The sequence below is a fragment of the Triturus cristatus genome, chromosome 1_1 (genome assembly GCF_964204655.1).
Source record: "Triturus cristatus chromosome 1_1, aTriCri1.1, whole genome shotgun sequence".
NCBI lineage: Eukaryota > Metazoa > Chordata > Amphibia > Caudata > Salamandridae > Triturus > Triturus cristatus.
In genome coordinates, this window is record NC_140579.1 from 760,347,691 (window position 1) to 760,362,000 (window position 14,310).

Below are 14,310 nucleotides of genomic sequence, written 5' to 3' on the forward strand. Positions count from 1 at the left end.
AGAGGTAGAGAGAGATTTTGAGCCCGAGGTATAGAAAGAGGTATGAAGGTATATAGCGAGGCCGATTGATGGAGGTTGAGAGCGAAATGGGCTTTCATATTATTGCACTTAGTATTACAATCTGCTCGGCTTAGCACATTATTCGCAAAATACCATTTTACCCCCAGAGTGATTTGCCAAGCCTCTATGTTTGTTTGACAGTTCCCCCAATCTTTTTTGTGCAATGTATTTTTTTTTTTATTGTATATGGCAGAGGCCGTGAGAGATCTATAGAGGCAGAGGCTTTTTAAGCAATCAATGTGTGTGTTTTTTTTTTTGGGTGGGATGGTTGTGGAGGAATGGATGCAACCGCGAAAAGTCGCAAATGTTTCGCTGGCCGATAGCCTTGGTGTACTTCCTGCGCAGAGTAAAAAAACGTGCACGCAGGGATATTCCGGCAGCAGGGTGGGACGCACACATCTATATGTGCGCTTTCATCGAGGGATAATTAACTAGTGTAAACACGTGAACTGAAAGCAGGAACCACATGGTATGCAGATACATGGAAACGCAAGTGTTGTATGCTAATACATGTAAAGTTCAGCGTGATGTTCATCAACTTTCACTCTAACATGTCTGCTGCTTTCTGCCTTGCCAGTGGCACTTCTGAAATCTGTTATGTACCTAGGAGTGGGAGGAGGAGGCGTAAGAGCCTGGGCGTTCTGCTGTAGCAAAAACATGCACATTTGATGTTTTTTATGGTATCCAACTAACAACTGTTGACAAAGTCAATAGGCCTGACTTGTTGGCATGATGCACTTCTGTCTCATATATCTGGATGCAATGACAGAAACATCAAAATAAAAGTGAAGCGGCACAGTATGCGGAGCATAGTTTTTTAGCTCATGTGTTTGTAAGCCACGACCTTAAATACATTTGCCACGCCTCTTTGAGAGACCCCTCGTTTTTTCATCCGACTTAAAGTCCTGGCCACATAATTTTTAAATTGGTTTTTTTACCGCATGGAGCCACTAAGCTACCCTGGCAAAAAGAAGAATAGCTGGACGCACACTTTGCTTTAGATGTAGTGCTAGTTATTGTACGCTACTCCGGGGCATTTAAATGGGCCAAAAGCTCTATTTAAGTCTGGAAACATTTCGCATCCTGCCCGAGCTGTAGTGACGCCAGATTTTTTTTTTTTTTGTGGGGGGGGGGGTTAATTTTGCATCTTTCAATATAGCGCGCACTCGATCCGAAGGTTTTTGTGCGCTTTACGTATCATCGTATTTACATTACACATTTATGCACGGGGAGATGAAGTGATTATCACAGAATCACCGGCTGTGGACGCGACCTCGAGGCTCTATCCCTGTTTTCCTGCACCAAATTCGGCATTTAAATCCGACAGACCACATCCCTGTGTGTGCTTTAGCTTTAGGGCTTAATGGGAGACGCTGTAAACTGCCTGCCCACTTCCTGTAATATTGTAATGAAGGCGCCTGTCCCCAAATGTGTTTTTTCTGAAAGCCTCCCACCAGGCGCGCAACACCCATTGGACTCGCAGGGCTTCAGCCCCCCCCCCCCCCGTCGTGTGTGGCAGCCCGGGATGAGACACCTTCCCGGGCAGACACACAGCCGCGCCCGAGCACTTCACAGGTCTTTTAAAGACCATTTGCATATTAATGAGGCCTCGCTGTTGTTTCACCCCTTCTAAGAGCCCCTGCAGCTCCACTCTGCCTATTGCTTAAAGTTCAGCCCCCCCCGAAATTTTTGCTCAGCCCCCCCCGAAATCTTTGCTCAGCCCCCCCCGAAATTTGGCTCTAGTTGCGCCTCTGCCTCCCACAAAGAAATTGGATTTATTATTGGCGTGCATTGTGCACCTCGCATTTGGCCCCCTTGAGTTATTGTCCCGGCAAACTACTGACTTTGGGGAGGAGGGGCAGGAGCGGCACTTTGTCAGTTAACGGCAGGTAGTGCTTTAGTTGCAGCCAGAGGCCCAGCTTGTATCAATTTGTGTGTGCTGCTGACACGTGACCTCTGTATTTTTTTTTCCCCTCCCCTTGTGTTGTGGCAGTGTAGTCCGCCGTGCCCTCAGTGTGTTTTGGCTCCAAGTTTCCTAGAACTCACCAGCTGGACTGTTTTGGGATGTTTGCAACCGGACTCTGTCGAATGTGTCTCCTTATTTTTTTTTTAATGTTATAAGTAGTGGTTTGTACTCACCCCTGAAATGTTCGCGTTTGAAACACGACGCAGACTGCTGAGGCAGTATTGTATTTCCCGGCGAGCATGTGTTTGTGAGCAGTTGCGAAGGAGAGGTTCGAGTGTTGTGATTTGAATCTAAGGTAAGTGTACATTTTTCTGGTGAGGGAGTAAAATGTTATTGTTTTTCTGAGAGGGGTGGTGGGTGGTGCGTGGACAAAGACTGGTACTTCAAGTTAGCTCTGATGGTCAGATAAGACGGAGCCCTGCATAGTGTGAAAGTGCGTGCAGTGTGAAACCTTGCATTTAGATGTAAATTCCCTTCCCTTCTAAGACTTTCCTGTGGGCTTTTTTTTTTGTTTTTTTGTTTACCCGGTGTCCTGTTTGTGTGATTGAAATTTTATTTCCAGCTATCCAAATGTTGTTTTGCATAGCATAAAGTATGTAATGTTGTTTTTTAGAATTTATGTAGTTAATTTGAATGTTTCCACTTCTTTAGGGTATTGTTTCGTGTTCCCAAACTGTCCAAAAAGTAGCGGTGCTCGATAATATAATGGGTATTTGAAATGAATTGTGTTACATACATGTTCTACACATACCGAGTAACCCCACATCCTTGTCTGCCTAGCCTCTAAGCATCATTTCAAACTTTGCAAAGGCTTTGGCCTACAGGTTGCACACACATCTCTGCAGCAGACTCTTGACCTTCTGAGCTGCTTAAGTGGGATTGAACACATAGCCTCAATGTGCCTACCGATAGTGTTACGAACAGTTTGGGTGATGCGGCGGGCCCTGCTAACAATCCTGTTTCAGACAGTATCCTTTTTGTGTGTAAAAAAAATGTTTTTTGATATAAAAGCAAAAAGGTTGGAGTTAAGCGGCAAGTAATTGCTCTCAGAGAGGAAACAGCAATTACGGAGGATGTCTCTGTGTTGCTTCTGCTCTCCTGGCGCCTGGGGTCTGTTTACTGTCCACACGTGGAATTTCGAATCCATTCATCAAGGAAGTGGTCTCTGTCTGCCGTGTGGCACAGTGGCGCCTGTTGTCTGTTCCCAGCAGAGAGGAAGGAGCTGTAGAATCCGGCTTCATGCGCTTGTGGAGGAGGAATAATTATTCTGAAAAGTTTGCCTTGTCTCCAGGTTACCCAGAGTTTCGTCCAGACTAAAACCTCCCATGCTTGTTCTTTGTAAATATATAGAGCGCGTGCATGTTTACATTGAGGCAGAGAGCAATGGGGTTTTGGGGGTGGTGGGGGGGGGGTGGTTGTGGAGGAGGGAAGGCAGCTGAGAAAAGTATCACGGGGCAGCTGGCCGATCGCCTTGGCACTGATGTATGTCTGTGTATATCTACCTACTCATGGCTAAACTTTCTTTGCAGTACAAATAAAAGTAGAAATGAATGCGTGTGTGTGAATGTGTGAGTGCGTGTGTGTGTGTGCAGTTGAGTGAAGTTTGCATCAAGTTGGAAACTGATGCCTGCCAAAGCATTAAGCATGCAGGATGGCTCTGTCTGCTGTCTCTGCATCTTTTGACACGCCTCTATGTTCCTTGGACAGTTTACCCAAATGTTCTTGTAACTAAATATTTTTTTATTGTAAATGGCAGACTCCGTGAGAGATCTATCCAGACAGAGGCTTCATAAAGAAGCAATGGGGTTTGGGGGGTGGGGGGTGGTTGTGGAGGAAGGGAGGCAGCGGTGAAAATTAGCAAAGGTCAGCTTGCCGATTGCCTTGGCACTTATTTATGGCTGTGTATATGTCACTGGTCACGGCTAAAGTTTCTTAGCAGGGCCTGCATGTTGGCCTTGCTTCAATGCGATCTCTTATCAGCACAGGGGTCCGTCAGCTGTGGCCAGTGTGCCCTGCAGCACTCACGTCTTTCACCCCTGTCAAGAGCCTCTTTCCAGTTACCCTGCAGAACCTGGGTACATTCATGCGTGTCTACTCACCCCATTACATACCCCTCCTGGCAAATAATAAATAATATTTGAGACACGTCCCCTAGATAAAATTTTTTAGCGTATTTCCATTGAATAACTCCTGCTGATACAGATAGATGTGGATACCCTTTTGGCTGACCTAGAGGAGGGGTGCTGTTTTACAGGATGTTTTATCTAACTGCAGCTGGCAGGAGAGAAGGGAGGGGGAGTCAATCCGAGGAACAGGCTCTGTGTTCTCCGTCTCACCCCTGGCAAGAGCCTCTTCCCAGTTACCCGGCAGAACATGGGTACATTCTTGCGTGTCCACTCCCCCCATGACATACCCCTCCTGGCATATAATAAACAATCTTTGAGACACGTCCCCTAGATAAAATATTCTAACGTATTTCCATTGATTAACTCCTGCTGATACATAGAGATGTAGACACCCTTTTGGCTGACCTAGAGGAGGTGTGATGTTTTACAGGATGTTTTCTATAACTGCAGCTGGCATGATGACAGGGTTATGAGGTGTAGAGAAAGAGGGTTTAAGAGAGGGATAGAGAGAAAGCTGGAGAGCGAGGTTTAGAGCTAGAGGTACAGAGAGGAATAGAGTGTGAGTATAGAGAGCGATGGGTAGAGAGACAGGTATACTGTGAGCAGAGAAAGAGGGTTTAAGTGAGGGATAGAGAGAAAGCTGGAGAGTAGAAATACGTGGTGTCAAGTAGTGTGGAAATATGCAGAGTGAAATTTTGTTGTGTGGGGTGAAATTATGTGGCATTAAAGTATGTTGAGTGGTTTGGAACTGTGTGGCATGGAGCTGAATTGTGAGTTGTGGAATTGTTTGGCGTGGTGTGGCATAGACTGCAATTGTATGCAAATGAATTATGTTCCCTGGATTTAAAATATGTGGCATGGTGTTGAATTAAGGGATGTGGTGTGGAATTAGTTGGCATGGCGTGGAGTAGGATTATATGGTGTGGAGTGTAATTGTGTGGCATTGAATTGTGTGGCATGGAATTGTGTTGAGAGGAATGGAAGTATGTGTCCTGGAATGGAGTGGAAATATGTGGCACGGAATGAAATTATGTGGTGGACTTTAATTATGTCCCGCTAAGTGGTAGTATGTTATTGAGTGGATTCATTATAGTGGAGTGGAATTATGTGGCATGGAATGACGTTCCATGGAGTCTAATTATGTGTTATGGCATGGAATTATTTGGTGTGGATTTGTGTGGTGTGTCCTCGAATTGTGGGGTGTTGAGGGAAATTGTGACACATGGAATTGTGTGGCGTGGTATGCAATTGTGTGACATGGAGTGCAAATCTGCGGAGAGGAAGTATGGGGGTGGAGTGGGATTATGTGATGTGGTGTGGAATTATGGGGTGTGGTATGGAATTACGTGGCATGCAATTGTGTGCCATGGAATGGAATTATGTGGTGTGGATTTATGAGAAGTGGAGAGCACTTTATGTGGCATGGAATTATGTGTAGTGGAATTATTTTGCATTCACTGAGATAGAAATGTTAGTCTGTGGCGTGAACTACAATTATGTGACGTGGTGTGCAATTGTGTGGAGAGGAATTCAGTGCCGTGCAGTGGAATTATGTGACATGGTGTGAAATCAAGTGGTGTGGCATAGAATTAAGGGGCAAGGAGTGGAATTATGCTCTGTGGAGTAGAATTATGAGATGTGACATGGAATGTTTTGGCATGGAATTGTCTGCTGTGGAATTGTGTGGTGTGAAATTATGTTGTTTTGGGGAGCTTAAATTTAGGTGGTACAGTGTGGTATAATGTGAAATTATGTGGTATGGAGTGGAATTATGTGTCATGGAGTGGAATTATGTTGCATGATGTGGAGTCGTGATGTTGCATGGAGTGAAATTGTGTGGGATGGAGTTGAATTGTGTGGCATGGTATTGTGGGGTGTTGACTAGTGGAATTATGTGGTGTAGAGTAGAATTAGGTGGCGTGAAAGTATGTGGAGAAGAGTTGTGTTGCATGGTATTGAGCGGCATTGAGAGGATTGGAATTGTGCGACATGGAGTGGAATTATGTGGCTTGGATTGGAAATATGAGGGTGGAGTGCCCTTCGGTGGCATGGAGTTGAATTGTGTGGTGCCGAATTGTGTTGCATGGAGTGTAATTTTGTTGCCTGGAGTGGAATTGTGCACCGTGGAATTGTGTGTCTTGAAATGCAATTGTGTGATGTGGAGTGCAATTGGGTGACATGGAGTGTCACTGAGTGGAGTGGAAACCATATAGCATGGAGTGGAATTATGTGACATGGTAATGAATTGTGTGGTGTTGACTGGAATTACGTGCCGTGGAATTATGTGGCATGGAACCGAATCATGTCAATTTGAATTGTGTGGCATGGCATTACATGCCATGGATTGGCTTCAAGTGGTGCAAATTTTTTTTGCATGGAATTGTGTGGTGTTAAATTGTATGGCGTGCAATTGTGTGCCATGGAGTGAAATTTTGAGACATGGTATTGCGAGGAGTGCCACTGCGTGACATGGAGTGCAATTGTGTTGAGTGGGATTAAGTGTTGTGGAGTGGAATTATGTGACGTGGTGTGGAATTATGTGGTGTTGAGTGAAAGTGTGTGGCATATAGTAGAATTCTGTCGCATAATTATGTGGTGTAGAGTAGAATTAGGTGGCGTGAAAAATTGTGGAGAAGAATTGTGTTGCATGGAATTGTTTGACATGGTATTGTGCGGCATTGAGAGGATTGGAATTATGCGACATGGAGTGGAATTATGTTGCTTGGATTGGAAATATGAGGGTGGAGTGCACTTAGGTGGCATGGAGTTGAATTGTGTGGTGCAGAATTGTGTTGCATGAAGTGGAATTGTGCAACGTGGAATTGTGTGGCGTGAAATGCAACTGTGTGATGTGGAGTGCAATTGGGTGACATGGAGTGTCACTGAGTGGAGTGCTAATTATAGCATGGAGTGGAATTATGTGACATGGTAATGAATTGTGTGGTGTTGAGTGGAATTACGTGCCGTGGAATTATGTGGCATGGAGCCGAATTATGTTGATTTGAATTGTGTGGCATGGCATTACATGCCATGGATTGGCTTTAAGTGGTGCTGTTTTTTTTTGGCATGGAATTGTGTAGTGTGAAATTGTATGGCGTGCAATTGTGTGCCATGGAGTGTAATTTTGAGACATGGAATTGTGATGAGTGCCACAGTGTGACATGGAGTGCAATTGTGTGAAGTGGGATTAACTGATGTGGAGTGGAATTATGTGTGGTGGTGTGGCATTATGTGGTTTCGACTGTAAGTGTGTGGCATATAGTAGAATAATGTGGCATGGATGTACGTGATGTGCAATTGTGTCGCATGGCAAGGAATTGAGTTGAGGGGAAATATGTTGATCAGAATTATGTGGCACGAAAGGGAAGAGGCATAATGTGACACAGATAGCCATTATGTTGTAGGGGGTGAAATTATGTGGCATAGTATGTGTCATGATGTGGATTTATATGTTGTGCACTGTAGTGGAATTATGTGTTATGGAGTAGAATTATGTGGCATGGAATTGTGTGAGTGGAAATTTGTGGCCTGAGCGGTATTCTGAGATGTGGAATTGTGTTGCATGGAAATTATGTTGCATGGGGTGAAATGATATGGTATGGAGTGGATTGAAAAGAGGTGGAGTGGAATTATGTGACTTGGAGGGGTAATATATGGCATGAAATTATGTGGTGTGGAGTTGAACTACGTAGCGTGGAACTTGGTTGCGTGGGATTCTGTGAAGTGGAGTCGAATTGTGAGACATGGAATTGTGCAGCAGGGAGAGCAATTGTGTGGCATGAAGGGCAGATGTGTAACTTGGAGTGCAATTGTGTGATGTGGAATGCCATTGTGTGGAGTGGAGTCATGTAGGGAGGAGTGGAATTATGTTACACACATGGCATGTGACTCGTGTTGGTTTGTACAGATTTCTATCTGATTTTCGGTTTGTACAGATTTCTATCTGATTTTCGTAGTGTTTAGCATTATTGGGGCCCCATAGGTCATTTAAGTGCCTGCTGCTTGTTTCCTCTGACAGACGGTCACTTGAGAGCAATGTATCGGAGTTCAGAGTTGATCAACAGGACCCGATGTGTTCTCGGGCTCAGAGGGGAAACAGCAATTAAGGAGGATGTCTCTGTCTCCCTTCAGGCCCAGGGAGGAGGGAGATGCGAGCAGAGCATCAAAGGGCTGGGTGAGAAGGGAGGGGGGAATGCAAAGGTCAAAGCGCGAAAGTGAAAGTAATTGAGCAGAGCATCAAAGGACTGGGTGAGAAGGGAGGGGGGAATGCAATTAGCAGAGGAGCAGCTGTGCACGTGCATGTGTTCTCGTGCACTCAAGGTTTAGGCCAGCCAAAAGTGTGGGTAGCACTTTGAAAATCCCACATATAAAATGTCTCTTCGAGCCTTTGGCTCGCGAGACCTAAAAAAAGGTCTCTTTCTGATCCAAGGGCTACCTTTTGCCAAATTTGGTGTAATTCTGTTCAGGAGTTTCAGCTGTAACCGTGTCTAAAGTTTCCTATGGGAAGTAACATGGAGAAAACAAGTTGTGGGACCCACCTTTTTTATCGCCCCCCGCTTGGCAAATCACCCCGAAACTTTCAGGATAGGAGCTGACCGGACCGCCCCACAAGTCTTGAAATTTCGCGAATATTCGTCATCCGGCGCCAAAGTTATTGGGAAAACAAAAAATGCTTTTCCTATGGAAACTGGGTCCTAACTATCACTATCTACTGGCGACCGCCAGTAGATAATATATATACACACACACACATACATATATTTTCTATAAGCCTTTTTGAATGGCTTCATTTAGTGTTGATATCCAGGCCTTTTCTCATTCTACTTAATTTTTCGGCTCCAATTCCTCCATCTTTTTACCTTTATTGGGAATAAATATTTAAAAAAATATATTTATTATGTTTACCTTTAAAGAAAAATAAAATCTTTTTAAGTTCATTCTTTTTTAAATAATTTTTACTGAACTTACTTTTGAGGAATTTGAAAACGTTTTTCTCCTTTTCTCTGATCAAACCGATCCTGGTAGTCTTTCACTCGGACAGAGTAAAACTAGTAAGGTTGCTTGATGTGCAGCAGCTTGGTACATTTCTTTGTCCTCTACTTATACCCTTATTTTAATTAGGTCGTTTCACTTGCTATCTTTTTGTTTTTTATTGGATTAGAAAATGTTTTAATAGGCATTACTTTTTTGTTTTGGCCTTAAAGAAGTTAAACTTTTTTTCTGCATTAAATTAGATGTATTTTTAGTAAAGGTTTTACTTTGTGTTACTGTGTTGATTTATTTTGCAATATTTTAGTAGATATAATTTTAATATCTATATTTAGGTTGGGTGCCATTTGTTTTTAAAGATGAGAGAGAGTTCCTCCACTGTACTTCCATTTTGACCCCAGCTCTCAGTATTCCAAGGTGGAGTAAGCTAAAGCGGTTTTTAATGACACTGTATCTCTGATCTGCAGCTCCATCTTGTATCTGAAAATTGAAAGTACAACAGTGTTTGGCTAGTGCATCTGAATACTCACCTGCATTCTCCTCTGGTATTCCAAGACCAGTAACATTACAGGGGTCAGTGCACCACATCTGTAACTTGATTGTTCCCTGGTGTACATAGCCTGTTATATGTCTCCTTATCTTCCAATACTCCTGTGTCCTGGCCTTAATTGTGTTCTGGTAATATAATACAGAAACTAAGGCCTGGAGCTGTCAATGCACCTCCAACCTGAGCGCAATATCACCCTGTGCCAAAATTGATACCACATGGATTCTATCTGCAAGCTAAATACTGACTTTGCCTCACAATCAGAAGCATGAGAAAACATAGTTCCATTTCCATGCTTTATTTGTTACCACTCTCTAAGGGACTGAAAGTTGGAGTCACTATGATGGTAAGAAGCCTAGATGGTAAAAACAAAGTCAAGGTGTGATGGGTGGCTCCCTTGGTGCCCAACTAGCCTTCACTTCCACATGCTTCAACTTTACGCTCTCACATGTATATTTGTTGCCATACGCTCCAGATTTCTCCACATGCCTGCTTCTTAGTGTGGTGTGTTCTTTGCCTTGATGTGTGCTGTGCGCTGACGTCTTTCGGCCATCAAATGTGTCATGCCCCAAAGCTCCCTTGGTATTACCTGCACCATGTGTTTTGTGCCCCCATGTTTCCTTGTTATTGCCCTTGCCGTGTATGTTGACCATCCATGCGTTTGCGTTATTTTCTGCACCTTGCGTGTCATGCCCCCGTGTTTCCATGTTATTGCCCAAGCTAGATGTGCTGTGATGCATCGCTTCTTTGTTATTTACCGCACCATGTGTACCCTCACCCCCACTGCCTGCACCTTTTGTGCCATTCTCCCAGTCGTCTGGGGAGTACGGTTCCCAATCATCCTTATAATCAATGGCAAGGAGCTCCGGCTCCTCTTCATCTGTGTTTATACTGTCCCAGTCATCATCTACGTCATTCTGTGTGTTGTTTTCCCATTCATCTGAGTATTCACAAGTGCTTGATTCCCGCTCCTTGTTATCCTCTTCGCTGATACTTTTCAGATCTTCCTTGCATTCATGCGAACTGTACTCCATCTCATCTATATGTTTCTGCTCCTTGCTTATTTCAGGTGTGCAATGCTCCGGCTCCTCTTTGATGTCATGCAGATCACGCTCCCGTTCCTTCTGGATGTCCTTTAATTTGCGTGACCATTGCTCTCTGAATTTCCGTGCACTTTCCTCCAGTTCCTCTCTGATCTCCTGCATGATCCGCTCCCATCCCATCTCATGCCCGTGGATAAGATATCCCCATTCCTCATCATATTTGCGTGAGTTGTTTTCTTTGTTTCTCAACTCCTCCCTGTCCTTGTGCATATCTTGTTCCCAGTGGTAATCACAGTCCTGCCCAACGTCACTGTCATTGAGTGGTTGCTGTTCTGCACCCTTAACCAAGGCACCTGGGCAGCTGCTTGGGCCAGAGACCGAGTCCCCTTCTCTGTTCAACAGAAGTTTGTCCTTCACAAGGTCTTGGCAAACACTCCAGGACCAGGAGTAGGTTCTGAAGAGGCGAGAAAAGCTAAGGTTCATGGGGTCTTGTGCCAGCTGTTCGCCTCCCAGACTCTCCCACAGCTGCACCATTGATCCCTGCTTGTCCAAAAATTGCTTGTCGTAGAACTGCTTCTTCCCTTTCTTTACCTACCAAGAGAAAGATACAGTGAGAGCTGGCTGAACAACTAAAAAAGGCTTGCTTTAATCAGGTCAACATACAACATTCATGGCAGCACAGGCAGACATCCTACACTCCTTAAATCGTCACTTGTGGGTGCTCATCAGGATAACTGACTGCATCACGCATGAAATGGGAACCAAACACCACACATATGAGATAGGAGATCAAATATATTATGGATGTAAGTAATCATGACATGGGCATTTGACAAGACATGTGTCATGGATGAATGGTCACCTTCTGGATGGTAGTGCTGTTAATATATGGATAGTGATCCAGACATGTTACAGAGGTGACCAATGGGTACCTGGTTATATAGTGTATGGGAACACAGGCACGTGAGAGAAGTGACTGATCAGTCCAGGGGCAGTGGTCTATAAATGTTATATAAATGAATGGCTAGTGCTTTGATGGTAGTAAAGACACATGAAAGTGGTGACTGATAGATGCTTCTGTGATAAGACAGATATGTTACAAAGGTAAGTGGCTTGTGCATGGTCAAAAGACACTGCATGGAATAAACCTGATCGCTATTTTATGGATGGTAGATTAGACCATTGACAATAAGACGGTTGGCCAGGCCAGTTACAGAGAAGACTGGTCAGTACTTACGTACTGGATGGAGCTAAAGACCTGTGAAAGAGATGGCTGGGCAGTGACTGGCCTTTAACTCAGTTATGTCACAGAGGTAAGTGTTCAGAGTTTGGATGGTAGTACAGACGTGCAAGGGAGAGCCACCTAGTCAGTAGACAAGACGTTCCAGAGGTCACTGATGAATGAGAGATGTAGACATGTGAGGGAGGCATCTGGTCAGTGCACAGAATACGGAATCAACATGTTACAGGGGCCATTGATCACCACCTGAATCAGCCACCTCTATCACATGTCTGTTTCCCCCATTCAGGTGCTGATCAGACAGGTCAATATCTGGACAGAATACCATGCATATTACATATTGGTGATTCCTGGATGTTCCTGAGCAGTAGACAAGGCATATGTGAGAGGTGATTAGGGAATGGCTGGACCTTATATAGAAAAAGTGACAGAGCTGACGTCCATCATAAACATAATGGGAGGTAGTGCAAGTGTTTGAAAACATCCTCCACTGGATATAGGGCAGTGGAAATGTCCTTAACATACATACAAGAGAGAACAGGTGATTTTCAACAAGTGTGGAGAATAGCCGCACCCACAATTAATACTGTGAGGTTAAGATAACCTGGGATGTATCTTGAAGGTGTGTACAAGTGCTGAAAGGAGCTGTGTGCTTGTTTCAGACCTACATTATGCCATCTACAGAACATGTACTAAGGACACATTAAATACAACAGTCTGCACTAGTCACAGACCTGTGTCTGCAACGTGGGTCTTTTGAAAAGGCATACTCTGATGTCTTTATTCCAGCTCCTGAAACAAGCAAGAGGAAGAAAGGAATGCTCGAATTATTCTCAACCACTGGCGATCCCTCATACCGCAGTGCAGTCCGTCCAAATAGTGCAGCGCAGGTTTGTCAACATAATGAGGAAGTCAGGGCCGTTTCTAGGTGTTTTGCTGCCCTAGGCGAGAACTGAAAAATGCCGCCCCCACCCTTTTACTACCATCACTCATCAGCTACAAGTTTGTAATCCTTGCTAAGCACACTCGGTCTTCCATCCTGCCGAGGTAGGTAAATAGAGCAATTGTGACTTTGCAGCCTTTGGAAACTGTATACGCATCGTGTAAAGCGCTATATGAAAATAACTTATTTTTGTTTGCGGGGTGGCAAAAGGATGGGGTGGGGGATGGGTGGGTGGGTGGGGGTAGCAGCGTTCTGTGACATCACATGATATAGGCTTCGCTCGATCATGTGACCAGAAAGAAGCGCGTCAGTCAGTCCGCTAGTACATGGGAAGCCAGGTTGCAGAGCCCCAGGCACTTTTTGCCTGAACTTGGGTTTCATGAGGCGCTTTCTAAAGGTCTATCTGTTTGAGCTATGAATTCACCGACTGAAAGATGCAATGGGTAAATAGATTGATGCAGTAAAATTAAATTTCAATATTCAACTTGGGAAGGAGAAATGTATTCAAGGCGAGAATGAATAATTAATTAATGTTATTACTAATAATTCAGGCTGCATGTGCATCAGTGAATATTATATTTATTTACACACGATGCCTACTATCAAGTATCCGACAGAGAATATCTTATGCTCCTTTCAATGAAAGTGGAATTTCACTTTGTTGTGGCTCTTACATAAATCCAGCCTTCCCATTTTCTTTTCGCCTGTTTAATAGTATGCCAATAAAAGTATTATCCAACGTTGTCATTGGTTTTGTGTTAAAGTTACAACAATCGAATGTACTTTCATGTTGTTATTTTTATAACTCTCCCCATAATAAAATACTTTAATATTTTTGTTAGAAAATAATTTACCATCAAAAAAATAATTTAATTTCCCTTTTTTTTAACATTATTTTTACAATAAAAGTAATAGTTTACTTAGTACTGGGGATGTGATAGACATATTTCGATAAAGTGTTATTACACAGTTTTTTTAAATGAATTAACAAAACGTGTTTGTACACTTTTTGCATTCCTTTGTAATTAATATTATGATAAAAGTATCATAAACATTATTTTTAATAATTATTATAGCAATTACCATGTTGCTCCGTCACATTATGGTGCCGATTCCGATCCTGTAAAACCCGGGTACAAATGGTCGTAAGGAGCGTTTTCTCTGTCCGACTCGTACCCGGGAAAAACACCTTACAAACTCGCAAGTACGATTCGCACAGAAATACCATTTCGGTACGAGTCGTACAAAAGACCGAATACAAATCTGAATCTGGACGGCGAATACGCGACGTCCAGATGGAGTCAGGCAGCGTTTTACGGCCCAGCAAGTACGATTCGTGCCTACGTCACTCCGCACGTAGCATTTTTTATGGGAGCCAAAAACTGCCGGGAAATTG

General features: G+C 43.7%; 1 protein-coding gene across 1 annotated transcript in view; it reads right to left on the reverse strand.

Annotated features, from left to right (window-relative positions):
• Positions 1 to 9,972: 9,972 nt before the first annotated feature.
• EFCAB3 (EF-hand calcium binding domain 3) overlaps positions 9,973 to 14,310 on the reverse strand; it is a 270,968-nt gene continuing 266,630 nt past the window's right edge. The window contains exon 5 of the mRNA XM_085649724.1: positions 9,973 to 11,322. Within this exon, the coding sequence (XP_085505850.1) occupies positions 10,063 to 11,322 (1,260 nt within the window). The 3' untranslated portion in view covers positions 9,973 to 10,062. The remainder of the gene's footprint in view (positions 11,323 to 14,310) is intronic.